The sequence below is a fragment of the Penicillium malachiteum genome (assembly GCF_028827825.1).
Source record: "Penicillium malachiteum strain IBT 17515 chromosome Unknown utg000001l:1.0-8184562.0:1.0-8186909.0, whole genome shotgun sequence".
NCBI classification, from domain to species: domain Eukaryota; kingdom Fungi; phylum Ascomycota; class Eurotiomycetes; order Eurotiales; family Aspergillaceae; genus Penicillium; species Penicillium malachiteum.
This window is the reverse complement of record NW_026643094.1, coordinates 7618212-7632434: the sequence shown is the minus strand read 5'-3', so window position 1 is coordinate 7632434 and position 14223 is coordinate 7618212. Positions and strand designations below refer to the sequence as shown.

Here is a 14223-nt window from a genome sequence, read left to right as displayed (position 1 = left end):
TGACAACACCACAGTCAAAAATTATTGTTCTTGTGCCTCCAGCCTCGATACCGTTCCTTGGAGATAACGCAGAGATCCAAAATGAGAACATCCAGTTTCCAATGACTGAGTATAAAGAAATGGAAAAAGTCTTCTCCATACCCTCCAATAAAATATGCCAGCACCAACGCCAAACCCCTAACTTATCCACCCCATCTCCAAGTTCCCAAGTGTCTCCTCAAGTCTGTCAGTGGAATAATGGTTTCCCTCTACCTGGATGTGACTTCACAGGACACCCACCATAGCCTAAAACAAATAAAATTCCAAGTGAGCACTTGAGATCTTTATAGCGATGCAAATATAAAAATTTGAAGGACTCAAGTATGAATATCTGAATAGGTAGAGCCCTGTCTCATATTATTGAGAGTCGTTTCGGAGTCTCTTGGACAGCAGGTTGGTTGAAGGGCATAAAAGCTATTGGGATAAAACTTGGAGTCACTGCAGGGGAGGTATTGATGGCAATAATCAATGAAGTTCAAATTTTAGTATTTATTTGAAACCTTTTACTTGTATGCAGCCGTTGAAAATAGTACCCTCTTGCCTGTCCTTTCAAGCTATGTATTGCCTAAGATTCAAATCGATGCAACATTTAAAATGCTATAGCTGAAGGCGCGTCACAATTTGTTCTCGAGATAAGCTATATGAACAACTTGAAAATAAAGAGATAAACTCAGAAACGAATGATGATTTCCTATAGAGAACATTTGAAGGAAAGGAAGATAAGCAAAGCTCTGCAAATGAAATGCCGCAAATATGATCAAATCCATTTCGCTGCCGTATACTTAGTCGAAATGAATGCGCCAAAGTTCCCGATCGCAGTCACTAACATACCCAGTGCGAGTATGTAGCATAGCCGTATTATCATTGATCAAAAGATCGCCCTTCTCCCATTCAAACCGGAGACAGACACGATGATCATATGTAACACGGTCAATAACGTCCACCAAGGTCGGGTCCTCGTTCTCAACCCTCACAGCACAAGTCGAGAATTTGGTCTTGGTAGAATCCCACGGCTGATGCCAGCGCAAGCAAGGAAGCCCCGAAACAGGATGCGTCACGGTCAGCGGTAGATTCTCAAGTTTCGCATCCCAGAAACCATCATTATCCATTGCCCATGTAACATTTTCAAGACGCTGAGCTGTCCATGGTAGAGGTAGATATCGGAACAAGAGTCGAGAGCTAGCGAATAAAGTATACCCGCTTCCTTTGGGTGCAGTAGCAGGACAAGTGAAGAACTGGTAACCGGGAGGTCGCTGGACTTTCTTGGTCTCCCCAGTGATAGGATCAGTGAAATCTTCAAACTTGAACATTCCATCGAAATGCATCGGCATCGCTTCATTGGAGGTAACATTATTACCCATTTTATCGGAGCGGCCTGCGTCGCGCACTTTTTGAATAACACCAAAGCTCCAGGAAGAATTTTGCCAAGCTCAGATCCGGCTCTTAAGTAAAGATCCTCGTTGACAGTCTCTGCAAATCCACGAAGAATGACAGGAGACATTGTGTTCGATAGTTGCCGGACTTTGTGCATGGGAATCGCAGTGATAGAAGGTGGCGGGTTCACGTTGTCGATATCCGAGGGACGGATAATAAGACCGCATGGATATAAATGTTCAAATTTGACAGAGAGACCATCAGAAGCCCAGTCAAAAATATCCGATTTCTCGCGGAAGAAATATGGTCGTCCATTTTTGTATACGAGGTCGTGTGTTTCGCGCACATTCTCCGCATGGACGGTGCGATATGTTCCATCAAGCCCAATAGCCACAGACGCATGCCATGGTGTAAACCCCAGAGTACCTCGAGCTTGAGGAATCAATGAAACAGATAATTTCTTCTCGCCAGCAGACTCGTGGATGGAGAGTCGCACATAATCCTTGCGATTTGCTCGGATGGCGGCTGCGAACATCTTCCCGCGGATGATCATCTGACGTGCCGTGTATGCAATTTGAGCCTGTCTACCACGTTTAGAGAGCGACTCAGGCTGTTTCTGATGAGCCAGATCCTTGGTCAAGAACTTGATGTACCCGCGATATGTCAGACATGTATCATTGTCTGTCTTAATTGCCTCGTCTGCGTTAAAAGTTGGGTCGCCGAAGACAAACATCAGCTCGCGACGAAGACAGCATGCATGTGATAGATAATAAGACTTTGCTGTTTCTGGGCTATCAGTTTTAAACCATGGATGTTCAAGTAGCTCGAAAAGGCGAATAAATTTCACATGGGTCAGGCCTTTCTCTACGGCCATATGTCGCAAAGTTTCTCCATAGTCCCAAACGACCTCGTCTGGGACCCCGAGTAGATCTAGAAAAGTAGTCAATATAAAATTCAACGTACAATGAAGGTATGGCTGTACCATTATAGACCAGCCCATCCGAGCTAATGTATACATCCGCGCCAGGTTCGTATATCTGCGCGATATTCTCACACAGTCCATTCAAGTGAGCAAGAGCCAATTCCTCCCCAAAGTCAGGTAAAACACCCAAGACCTTATCACGAGAATTGGGCGATTTAAAGGGAAAAGCAGGAAGAATCATACGAATTGGTTCCTGCTTCTCGACCTGTGCCATAACAGTGGGTACGAAGGACTCCAGCCCCTTCCAGGACGCACCAATTTTCTCATAATCAACACCATAACTTTCAATTACTTTCAAAATATCGACGGCCATTTTGCGCAGATTTGAGGGGATTTCAGAGATTGTAGTGGATATCTCGTGGCCATTGACTCCGTTTTCTTTCTGTTGTGTAGATGCATTTCCGTTTGCGGTAATCACCAGGGGGGCGACCCTAGTAGATTCCGAAGACGACGCTAAGTCCATTGCGTCAAGAATAATTGGTGCTTTTTCAGCTGAATGACCTTGTTCGGAGGCAACAAACTGATTCATGATGGATTTTTCCGGGTATAAGGCAGGAACCATATCCGCAATAGGTGCAAGGGCGACCATGATGATTGATTCAAGTTGAAATTTTCAAATCACGCGGAAGCCTTTTCCAAGGTTCTCTGTGCTTTTATTTGATGTTTGTTGAAAACGACGAGCAGATAAAGGAGGGCAAAGATAGTTTTTTCCTTTTTGGTTCGTGAGGAATATAGTGAGTTGGATTGTCGGAATGTCTCCACGGTAGCTCGATTCTCCAGAAGCCACATGGCACTATATACCCGACGAAGGCATGAAAGAATGGCTTGGCATGTTGTCGGGAACCGAGTGAAATCCACTAGATGACTGTATCATCCGTTGCGGACTCAGATTTCGGGAATGAAGCTGAACCTAGAAGTCCAAGGAGGCGGGTAGTCATTGGTTCTGTATCACCTGTTGCTAGCAGTCCCTATCCTCGAGTCAAGGAGGATTCCAAAGACAGGATGGTCTCAACATGGAGCAGTGCAAAAGTGGCATGTTCGTGAGGGGGCTGAGTCCCAGATTTGCTGTTGAAGGACACAGAAACCGGGTATGAAGAAGTGACATGCTTAAAATCTGTGTCAGCAGAATTGTATAAAGACTTGAGCCAATAGCTTCGGAGAGTAAAAGGGATAGTCCTAGTAACTTTGCCAACAACCTTAGAAATGTGCCATAACAAATGACTAGCTCTGCATTCATGTACCACTTCTAGACATCTGAGAGTGATTTGTAAGAACATTTGAAGCGTCAATGCAGAGACTGTTGACCGGGTCGGCTCGAGAGTCTAGCTCGCAGTGTAAGCTCTAGAGAGCTAAAGTCAAATCTTGTCGAGTCCAGTTATTGACACATAATATTCGAATATATGGATCAGGCAGAGTGTAACGTATAGTCACCTGGACCTTGATCATGATGCTACTTGCCTTACTGAACTTGTGGACACTCTGTCCGAGACGCAATACTGAAGCACTTTCCATGAGGAGAGTGTTTCAAATCATATCAAATTGTGAAACTGGAAACCCGGGAACTGGAAGCTGAGACGACTCAAGATGTCGTGCTCAACATCTCACAGATCTACCATTGCTAATAAAGCAAAGCCGCGGTGTAAAATGAGCAGATTCGGGAAAAGAGGACCAATTATTCTTTGTCTCTCAATGACCTGCCTCGCCTCAGTCCGATCCCTATAGCGTACCAGAAACAGACAAACTCAATCATGAAGACACGAATAGAATAATCTAGACTGAGAGATAACAGACGTTCATGTTACTTTCGAGCTCACCTCTTAAGCTCAGTCCAATCATACTCCATCACTCGAGATACAAACGCAGCCATGTCGGAGCCTGCAAGCTCGCGCACGATATGGAACGTGGCATCTAGACCCGAGCTGACACCGCCAGCTGTGAACAGACGAACAGTATCCCCTTTCAAGTAGCCCCCGTCGATGTAGCGCTTATGAACCACAGTTACCGGATGATCATTTTTCTCGCTAAATTGAGCACATATATCCCGAAGCATATCAACGGCACGATGATGTGTGGTGGCAATCATGCCTCCCAGAATCCCCGCGCCACCTAGAAGCAAAGAACCAGTGCAGACTGAGAAGAGAATCCTAGGTTTCTGCGAGGATGACAGAGGCAGCGCTGAGAATCTGCGGATGACATCAACCTCGGCAGAATCACCCTGGAGAAGAGGTTGAACTACCGATGGCGGTCCACCAGGAACGATCAGCATGTCATACTCTGTGAGATCATTGATCGCATCATCAAGCAGTCGGTCAGCCTTCACAGTGAGTGAGCACCCTGATCGAATAGTTGGCGTGCGAGCCAGAGTTTCAATTATAAACATTGAATCGGGGTCATCCGGGTCACGGTTATGCAGGACATGAGAGAGAACCTCTACTGGACCTGTAAAATCGAGAAGATCGGCGCCATCATACAACAGGACTGCAGCCTTGGCGTACTGATTCTCTGGTTGGGTGGTCATGATTTCAAAAAGTTCAAGCGTCTAGTATAATGTTTGTTTGGTTCGGTGAAGTGGATGCAGGACCAAGGTTTTCGGTGTCGATGGTTTGCAATTTCAGGTACTGATTTGTGAAAGTGAATCAACAGAAAAAGAATTCAACTGGAAAGTGGCTAAGTTTGGGCTTATTTCTGCCAAACGTAGTCTCTCAAATACAAAATAGGCGATGGTACCTTCGCGGTGGATATTAGTCTTGCGTTGATTCGAGTAAATAACGGCCCGACGTTGTATCACATCGATAACTCTGCATGCGCTCATTTGAGCATCTTAATAAGAATTGATATATTGCGCATTTTTCAATGGAAATAACAGGACTCTGATGCATTTTCTCATGCATAACGCAGTCAGCGGTGTGTGGTTTAGGTCTAGTGGCGCGATCCAAGTGCTTGCGTTATATTTTCAGACTCAATAAGATCCTGGTAGTATTGTAAAGCGAAACCTATCCCATAGAATCAGCTTTTGGTTCCCAATTCATTTTATAAAATCATGTTCAGTCAGTGATGTCCCTTAGGGTGAACATCGGGATGTGGGCTGAGTCCCCCGCATAGCTTAGTCTCCTCGATGGACTAGCGGATCCATCGGTCTCGGGATAGTGGGGGATGCAGAAAGGGTGCATCCGCCTACATATTTAAAAACAAGGCGGCTGGTATAGTCTCTTTTTGCAATAAAATAAACTGAATTGACAGACAGGGATTTTGGAATCTGTAAAAATCTTCATCATGACTTCACCCGAGTACAGCAGTCATTTCTCGCTTGCGAATATCCCATTTGGAATCGCATCCTCCGAGGCGCACACCGATCCACAATGTGTGACTCGACTAGAAAATACTGTTATTTTCTTAGACGTATTACATGAGTCTGGTATTTTTGATGAAGTGTCTGATCTGCCAAAGGGGATCTTTGCAAAGTCAACTCTCAATGAGTATGCGGCACTACCGAAAACGATCCATCGTGAAGTACGCAGAATTCTTCAAGCAAGGCTGAAAGACACTCTTCCAGATAGAAGTACTGAGAATATTGGCAATGTCACCCTTCATTTGCCCGTCGCTGTTGGCGGCTTCACAGGTATGTCATGTTGTGCTTCTTCTGATCACAGATTCAGACCTGACCTATATCAATCTGGTTAGATTTCTCCTGCAGTGTCCATCACGTCCGAAACGCTGGTCGATTAATTCTCAATGATGAAACTCCTCCACCGGGCTTTTTCAATTTCCCAACTGCATACAACGGTCGTGCCAGTACTGTATTGGTTTCTGGATCTCCGATTACCAGGCCAAATGGTCATTTTTTCGACCGACAAGCACCCTCGGAGAAGAAACCAATTATTTATGGTCCCTCGAGAACGTTAGACTGGGAGCTTGAGCTCGGTTTTATTGTCGGTCAAGGCGTTCCACGTCTGCAAGGACTGAATGCGAAGGATGCGGATGAGCACATCTTTGGTCTGGTGATTTTGAACGACTGGAGTGGTAAGTTTTCTTCCCAGTGATGATCTTATGTCAATGTATAAATGTTGACCAATACCTCTCCTCCAGCTCGAGACATCCAAGGATGTGAAATGGTTCCGCTCGGACCCCTGAACGGAAAGGCATTTGGAACAACCATCTCGCCCTGGATAGTTACGTTGGACGCCTTGTCTCCCTTCGCTGAGCCGGGGTCCAAGTTGGAGGCCTTATTGGCACCACATTTGAATGACGTGGCTAAGCCCAGCTACGAAATAGATTTGAAGGTGGAGCTTATTGTAGGAGATCAAGTTATCACGGCCAGCGATTCCAAAGCTCGAGACTTGTACTGGAGTGGAAGGCAAATGTGTGCCCATCTTGCGAGTACAGGAGCTGATCTTCAGACTGGAGACATCCTGGGAACAGGTACAGTCAGCGGTCCGAATGAAGGGAGCCTGGGATGTCTCCTTGAGATAACCAAGGCAGGAAAGGAATCATTGGAGCTGCCTGATGGCTCCAAGAGGTTTTTCTTGCAAGACTGGGATGTCGTTCGGATGACAGCGGTAGCTGGAGGTTCAGCTTCTGGAGTTGGATTCGGGGAATGCATTGGCCAAGTGCAGCCGGCAAGGCAGCTGTAAAGTATTCGCAAGATTGCTTTGAAACTAGATAGATGATATGGAGAGTGCATAAAAGGTTTCAAATGTTTCAAGGATATTGTCAAAAGTTTGGTGACTAACATATTAGTAGTAAACAAAATATGTACGTTAAATAATCAATGCCCACCGCCAACCCATAACCCCAGCAGCCGCCAGACCAACACCATAGATGAAATCAATCAAAAAGAACCAACGCCAGATAAGGAAATGCATTGCTGATGTGCCGAGGTATCATGAATTCAATGACCGAATACTAGCCCCATAATGGCGGATGAATGTATTCTTGTGCGCGGTCAATGATGTTAGGCAGTGACCATTCTCCACTGCCCGAGCTTTCGGGAGTCGGTGGTGGAAGGGAGCCAACACTGGGGGTCATACTGGCCGAGCCAGGGGCAGCATACGCGCCCATGTTGACAGTGGCCGGATTGTGATTATGTTGAGTCAAATATGCGGGGCTACGACCACTACCAGAGCGCGAGCTTTGGTTTCCGAATGCAGCAAGAAGCTTTTGAAGGGCACGATGGGTTTTTGCCAAAGATTTCGCCCATTGGGTCTGGGTTTCAGGGATATTGGCAGGGGAAGAAGCATCGATATTGGGTGCACCGTAGTTTGGGGGGGTTTGGTGCGCCCGTGATTGGATCATATGATCCTATGCCCTGAGCTGGGGACGTCATGTTGCCAGGAGCGTCGTATGCTCTCTCGGTGCTAGCCCTTTGGGCGATGATGCCCTCCAACTGTCGCAGAAGATGCCAGACCTTGGGCTCAGACTTTGCTTCCTCAACGACGGCGAGCAAAAATGCAGAACTGATGGCTCGTTGCAATGCAATCCACGATCGAGCAGCATGTTTGCTGACATTGTGTAATTCAATGTAGGCTTCCACAGTGATCATGAGGTTAGTCACGCAGTCTCTGCGCATACTGGCGGTATCCGAGTCATTGGGATCAATCGTTGGTTTGAGCGCTGGCCGGCAGAGCTCAGAAGAAAAGTATGACGAGTGTAATTTCAAGACAACCCGCTCGAGATGTTCCGTCAGGGTAGAGCACCACTTTGCGTCCCGTAAATGGGGCTTTGCTTCAATCAAGATGTTCTGGATTCTCTCCTTGTAGCTTTGAATGTTATCAAACGAGATCTGTGCATGAGGACTCAGCATTCGAATGCGAACAACCTCTAATGCCAAAGAGATGACCCGACATAGAGTTTCAAAGTATGTCAAGTCACCAGCTTTTGAGCCCTCTCGGTATGCAACATCAGGCTGGCTGACGGCGGTAGTGGAGGGCCGATCGTAGGAAAGTGAGAAATGGCTGTCTTGCCAAGCCATGGACCACCTGGAGAGAGTTAGCATCTCTCGTACAAAGAGCAGGAGAAAGGAATGTGTGACTGCAAGCACTCACCAAACATATCGCCGGCGGTACCGCTCAGCTGGCAAAAATCGGCTTGACTCCACATGAAGACCAAGAGCCAGCCCCATGCGAAGAGTCATTCCCAGCAAGACATATGATATACCGGGGTTCATATTATATGAAAGTACATTGCCGATCACCAAAAGCGTTTGAATAGCTTCAATCGTTGGCTGAGAAAGAAAATTTGTCATACGGAGGCATTGATAGGAACAGCATACTAGGATTTGTTAGTCAGGAAATTTATACCCTCGGAGAAACAAGACATACCATAGACCTGTGAAGTCAGTTCTCGTTCTTTGCTTCCCAAGTCTGATGATTGGCAACCAGATGCCAGGACTGCAAACAATAGACCCAAGTAAGCAATGCTCACTCCGAATGGGTGTTGTGCTTCATCTGTATCTTCTCGATATACCCCTCCAGAAGCTGCTCGGTTTGATATGAGCAAGTCGAGGTGATTTTCAAAGCCCAGAACATCATCAATGACAGGGTATATCGCCCCGGAGATGTCTCTATAATAGAAAAAAAAATCTGGAAAAACAAAGTTAGTTTTGGAACTTCGGAAAAACGTGATACTAATACTAACTCTCGGCATTGGTCATCTGCTGGAAGTGCACTGCAGACCGCACTGATATCAAATGTTGACATGTCCGATGACCACAAATCCACAAATGGATAAGTTGCAGACTCGTTGTCAAGTCCTAACTTCGGTAAAATTCCTCCCTCCAAAAGAGCAGAGAGCTGATCATTCCCCGTCTTGTTGTTCAATATGTAAGCTAAGACAGAACGGGATCCCAAATGAATAGTACCCTGGCCGAGAGTATTTGTAGCATGAATACCCTCGCGTTCTGGTGAGTTCCCCTTCGACCGGGAACCCACATCTCCGCTCTGCACACTTCCGGATTCTAGTGTTACAGCGGGTCCTTCTTCAGCTCTTTCAAGTCCCATCCGCAGGGAAGATATAGTCGACTCCATCTCCCGTAGTCGGTTGCGTACATTATCCCATTCGTCTCGTGCAATCGATACTCGGCCGGTGGCGTTAGTTCCATTGGATCGGCTCGGAAAAGTCTCGAATTTCATTTGCCGGGCATGGTCATCGTAGTTATAGAATGTGTTCTGATCCACTGTTGCAGGCACCGAGGTACCACCCGCAGGACTTTCGTGGAAAGCTTGAGATCGTTTCTTGGAGGGGCGTTCATAGGAGCAAAGATCTGCATGGTCGCGTTTCACACATCCATCGCACGGTAGATTCCTGTCGCATTTTACTTTGCGCGCATGGCATGGATAGCAAGCTTTTGGTTCACGGGCTTTGCGTTTCGTGCGGATTATGGCATCCACTTGGGCTTGTGGTAAGTCAGAGATAGATCTGTTCTGTCCCCCGGGCAGATCGGAAGGCGAGATCGAGTTGGAAGCAGGGTAGGGGGAAGTCATTGCGCTTTTCATGTGCTCCATTGGACCCGATCAATTTGTTGGGGGTTATCGGTGCGTCGGGTTGGGTATGCGCGTCAATGCGACTTTCAACAGCATGGGACCCAAAGCCTGGGAATCTGTCAAGACGTGAAAGTATCCGGGCCTCACAGAGCACCCTATTTTTTTGATGAGAAAGAAAACAAAAATATATGGATTAGTCCATCATATTCGTCGGAGTGTATCACTGTGATCGATTCAAGTTGTGTCGAATTTGAGGCAGTTGGGACCGAGTCCACGGGTATCATGCTTATCTGCCAGTGGTGCACGTGATGTGGGGCATCCAAATGCGGAAAGTGCTTATACCGTATACGTCAGTGACGAAGTTTACAATTTATTACCTAGGTAGACTTAAATATTTAATTATTGAATCATATACTAAATATCCCTTAATAGGATTATCTCACTTCAAATGTTGCAATTACGTCAAGTGGTTGTAGTATTATGGCCCAACTAACCTACCTAGGTATTGTAGCCTCAGGCTCTCAAGTTCAAGGTTGCTAACATTTGCATAGTACGACCCCCTACTAGTATTTATATTTCTCCTCAGAACTTCAAGGGACTCGGATTCTTCAATGTTGGACTCGGAACTTCAAGTTGAACAAAAGCAACCCAGAAACTTAAACTTCAACATTCAACTTGAAGTTTGAAATTTTCAAGGTCAATTTCTCACATGTGCAATTTCTCAAGTTCGAAAAGTCCACATACTTCAATGTTTTTACTAGTCGTAGGCTACATCTTTGCTGGAAAGAATCATAGATAGGCGGTACATAGTGTCTCTATGGCAGGAGGATACAGGGGGGTATAACTAACTGCTATACAGCCAAATCCTATTTCAAGTTTCCTTCAATAAAATTTGATTACTCACATGTGCAGTGTACTGCCTGTTACTTTCAAGTTATTATCGATATATAAAGACTCAATGATATATAAGGTTAAATTAAGATATAGATAAAGTAAAAGATATCTAAAGTAAGAGATAGTTGATATGTATAGTTTCTTTTTTTTTCCTGCCTACGTGCTGGCCATATATCGGTTTTAGCCATATGGCTGTTATAGGCACCCATATACAGGGACCGAAAAGTGTTCGATAGTAGAGACCTTGGGAAGTGGTACAACATGGCAGAATCAGTCTACTTACGTAAATGACCTTGTTATAGCAGCGGCTTGGAGCTGGTGCAACTAGATCAAGGCTAGCTTCTTGCTGCTTTGGAGTTCTAGTGTCGATGTACTCCGTACAAGCGCTGGATAGGCAGTTGCGTTGCGGACAATGATTACTAGAGCTTGGTGCTAAGATCAACCAACCCTTCAATAAAACTTGAAGGGACCTCGGGAGCCCAGGAGGGACCAGTAAACAGTGCTGCACAATTATTAAAAATAATTTGAAACATTAGAATTAAACAGTCTAAAACGATTTAGGTACATATAACTTGAAATTTGATTAAGACATGGACACCAGCACGATAAGGCAGCGGTAAAATAATTAAGCCTTGACGCCTTGTTCCTCATCATCACTGAAAGCGTATTTGGAGAACCGACGAATTGCTTCTCCCTTGAAGTAAAACACGAAGGGAATGGCACAGCAGGCTAGAGCAATGAATGCCAAGAGAGAGCTTGCCCATTGGTATCCCAGCCGGTTGTACATTTGCTCGGTGAACAATACGGTGGAGGCACCCCACATAGATCGAAGGAAGGTTTTGGCTGCAAGGGCCGATGCCGCTTGGTGTTGATAGGTATCGACTAAGATGTTGTTAGCACTTAATCATTGTGCATATACCAAGCATAATACATACCGAGATAGTTGTTCGCAGAGTTGTACAAGAAAATAAATCCAAATCCCACAGGCCATCCAGCAATACAGGGCCCAAACCAATGAACGGTAGGATATGAGGTCCATGCAAAGATGAAAAGACCGATTGGAATCAGCCAGCAAGACCACATCATAGGGATGAGGCGCATTTCAGCTGGGGGTTTGCCATTCCACTGTTCGGAGATCTTGAGATAGTGTTTGTTGACAAATGGCGCTCCAGCAGCGCTCATCAAGACACCGATTGCCATCGGAATGAACATGAGACCTGTCATCGAGGCACTCCAGCCCTTACCAGACTGATAGACAATCGGATATGCGACAAAGAACATGTACAGCAATCCATAGAGAACTGACATATAAATGGCAATAAAGAAAACGATGGGCTCCAGGAGGAGGAGCTGGAAAGGGCGAAAAAGGAAGACACGCAGCTTCTGTCCGAGTGATCGAGGGTCAAGTTCGGTTTCGGTAGTATATTTAGGATCGTTCTCAGTCTTTCGGAGTTTGGCAGCTCGCTTCTTCAGTAGAATGGGTGCGTATGTCTCGGGTACAGTGAAAGTGATCAAAACCCAGGCGACAAAGGACAAGATGAGTTGGATCCAGTAAAGCCATCTCCAGCCGCAGTTATCAGCAAGGAAACCGCCTACCAGGGGACCAATGGCAGGTCCAAGGAAGGGCGCAGCACTAAAAGCAGCCATAGGAACGCCACGTTCTTCATTCTTCCACAGGTCTGCCAATGTGCCTCCAACCAAGGTCATGGGTGCGCTAAAGGCGATACCATCGATCAGACGGCAGACGATCAAGGTTCCAATGTTCTTTGAAACAGCACAGGGAATAACGAAGATGACCGCAAGTAGAAGAGTAATGCCATAGATTGGACGTCGACCAACCATTTCTGACAAAGGCGCAAAGACCATTGGACCTGAGCTCATATTAGTAACTCGACAAGCCCTGATAGAAGATTTGTGAGAACTTACCAACACCGAAGCCAATAACAAACACTGTAACAACCACATAACTCACTTCACGAGAGACCCCAAAGGCGTCCATTGGTCCTGTCAAGTCTGCAGTAATAACACTGCTGCCAAATGCAACCACAAAACAGGTGAAGGCAACGACCATGGTGCAATACCATTTGTAAACTTTCGACCAGTTCTTGGGGTTCTCGGGATCATCGACAGTGAAAGTCACCAATTTCCAATCTTCCATTTGGCCGTTGACATTGGACTTGACAGGCTTGATGATTTCACCTGTACGAGTCTCAGTAGTGTATTCTCGAAGATCCGCATCGTCGTTCAATTGTCGAACGGGGAGGTCGACATAATCCATTCGCTCACCAACAGACCCCATCGAGGCGGTCCGACTGGTCAGTGCTGTTCGGGTCTGCTCTGAGCAGGGTGTGTTCATGTTGCTTCAGGTAATATAAGGTAGCCAGGCAGGTGTGAAGTATGCGAGTGATGTGGCTCAGATAATAGCTGCTCGTGTGGTGGTAGACAGGCTTGTAGTAATACTTGGATGTTCTTCTTGTTGAACTAAGAACTGTCTCTCACAGGGGTATCTGAAGGTTTTTATACCACACTCCCATGGTCTCATCTTATCAAAATCTTAAAAATTGGGGCAAAAATCCAGGGCAAACGGCATGATCCATTGATGGATAGCTTCCGATGATTGTATAGTTCCCAAGCTTTGATATCGGGTCCACGGGAGCGCGGCCCCACCATAAAGGGCACGGCCGTTGTATGTTACCTGATATGGACGGAGTGAACTAGCCGAGAAAGGGAATATGCCACGATATTATATTCATCCCAAGTTGCCAACCCCAGAAATCTGCGAAAAGGGATCTTTGCATTTTATTGGAGGAGTTATAGTATGAGAGACACTTGTTTCATGGGCGTGCGGCAAATCCACTTGATTTGAAAAAAAATATGTGCATATCATCTGTCCTTACATCTACAGAGTACTATGTAGAGTCTTGCATGTGTTAACGGTCACCCTGAGTACTAAATAACACTGAGGCTTGAAGTTTCTAACTATTGACCGTTAAATTGAATTTGAAGCCCTAAACAAAGAGAAAAAAGCCCATATGTACTACTTGTGAATGTAGTCCCTCATGCCACCACATTGAGTAGCTTAGCTATTTACAGATATCTAGTAGTAGTTGTGTGACTGTCCACAGGTGGCATGTAGCGTCCATGCCCAAACTCGGGGGTTTCCGGCCTGTAATTCCTAGTTTAAGTCTAGATGCCGTCCATTTACCCTTTAATCTAAATATTGTACCAAATTTTGAATGGCCATATGATCTGAATTAACAACTTTCACATCAAAAAAAATGCTCCTCGGACCATATTACCACTTTTGGAAGAATGCACCGTCCCCAATTAGGCAATTAAGAATATCACGCCAAGCAGCTGAGTGGCTAGATGATTCGATTCAGATCATTGCATAAACATTTGCATCTATGCATTTATTGAAGATATTGGTACTTTGTACTCCGTAGTTCATTGGAA

At 45.7% G+C, this 14223-nt stretch overlaps 5 protein-coding genes across 5 annotated transcripts; 1 reads left to right on the top strand and 4 right to left on the bottom strand.

The window, feature by feature from the left end:
- Positions 1-821: 821 nt before the first annotated feature.
- On the bottom strand, positions 822-2984 carry xanB (isocyanide synthase xanB; the record flags this gene model as incomplete). Its single annotated transcript, XM_057086249.1, has 3 exons — positions 822-1340; positions 1397-2343; positions 2396-2984. The coding sequence occupies 3 exons, from the start codon at positions 2982-2984 to the stop codon at positions 822-824; spliced, it is 2055 nt and encodes a 684-aa protein (XP_056952398.1).
- A 1221-nt stretch (positions 2985-4205) lies between these two features.
- xanA (isonitrile hydratase-like protein xanA) lies at positions 4206-4913 on the bottom strand (the record flags this gene model as incomplete). Its single annotated transcript, XM_057086248.1, has 1 exon — positions 4206-4913. The coding sequence occupies one exon, from the start codon at positions 4911-4913 to the stop codon at positions 4206-4208; it is 708 nt and encodes a 235-aa protein (XP_056952397.1).
- Positions 4914-5668: 755 nt separating this feature from the next.
- N7483_002810 (fumarylacetoacetate hydrolase family protein) lies at positions 5669-7026 on the top strand (the record flags this gene model as incomplete). Its single annotated transcript, XM_057086247.1, has 3 exons — positions 5669-6014; positions 6077-6415; positions 6482-7026. 3 exons carry the CDS (start codon positions 5669-5671, stop codon positions 7024-7026), a joined length of 1230 nt encoding a protein of 409 aa, XP_056952396.1.
- Positions 7027-7297: 271 nt separating this feature from the next.
- On the bottom strand, positions 7298-9873 carry N7483_002809 (putative C6 transcription factor; the record flags this gene model as incomplete). The annotated part of the gene is made up of 5 exons (XM_057086246.1): positions 7298-7693; positions 7800-8370; positions 8437-8662; positions 8713-8954; positions 9029-9873. The coding sequence occupies 5 exons, from the start codon at positions 9871-9873 to the stop codon at positions 7298-7300; spliced, it is 2280 nt and encodes a 759-aa protein (XP_056952395.1).
- Positions 9874-11392: 1519 nt separating this feature from the next.
- N7483_002808 (MFS transporter) lies at positions 11393-13123 on the bottom strand (the record flags this gene model as incomplete). The annotated part of the gene is made up of 3 exons (XM_057086245.1): positions 11393-11649; positions 11703-12638; positions 12694-13123. 3 exons carry the CDS (start codon positions 13121-13123, stop codon positions 11393-11395), a joined length of 1623 nt encoding a protein of 540 aa, XP_056952394.1.
- Between the last annotated feature and the right edge of the window lie 1100 nt (positions 13124-14223).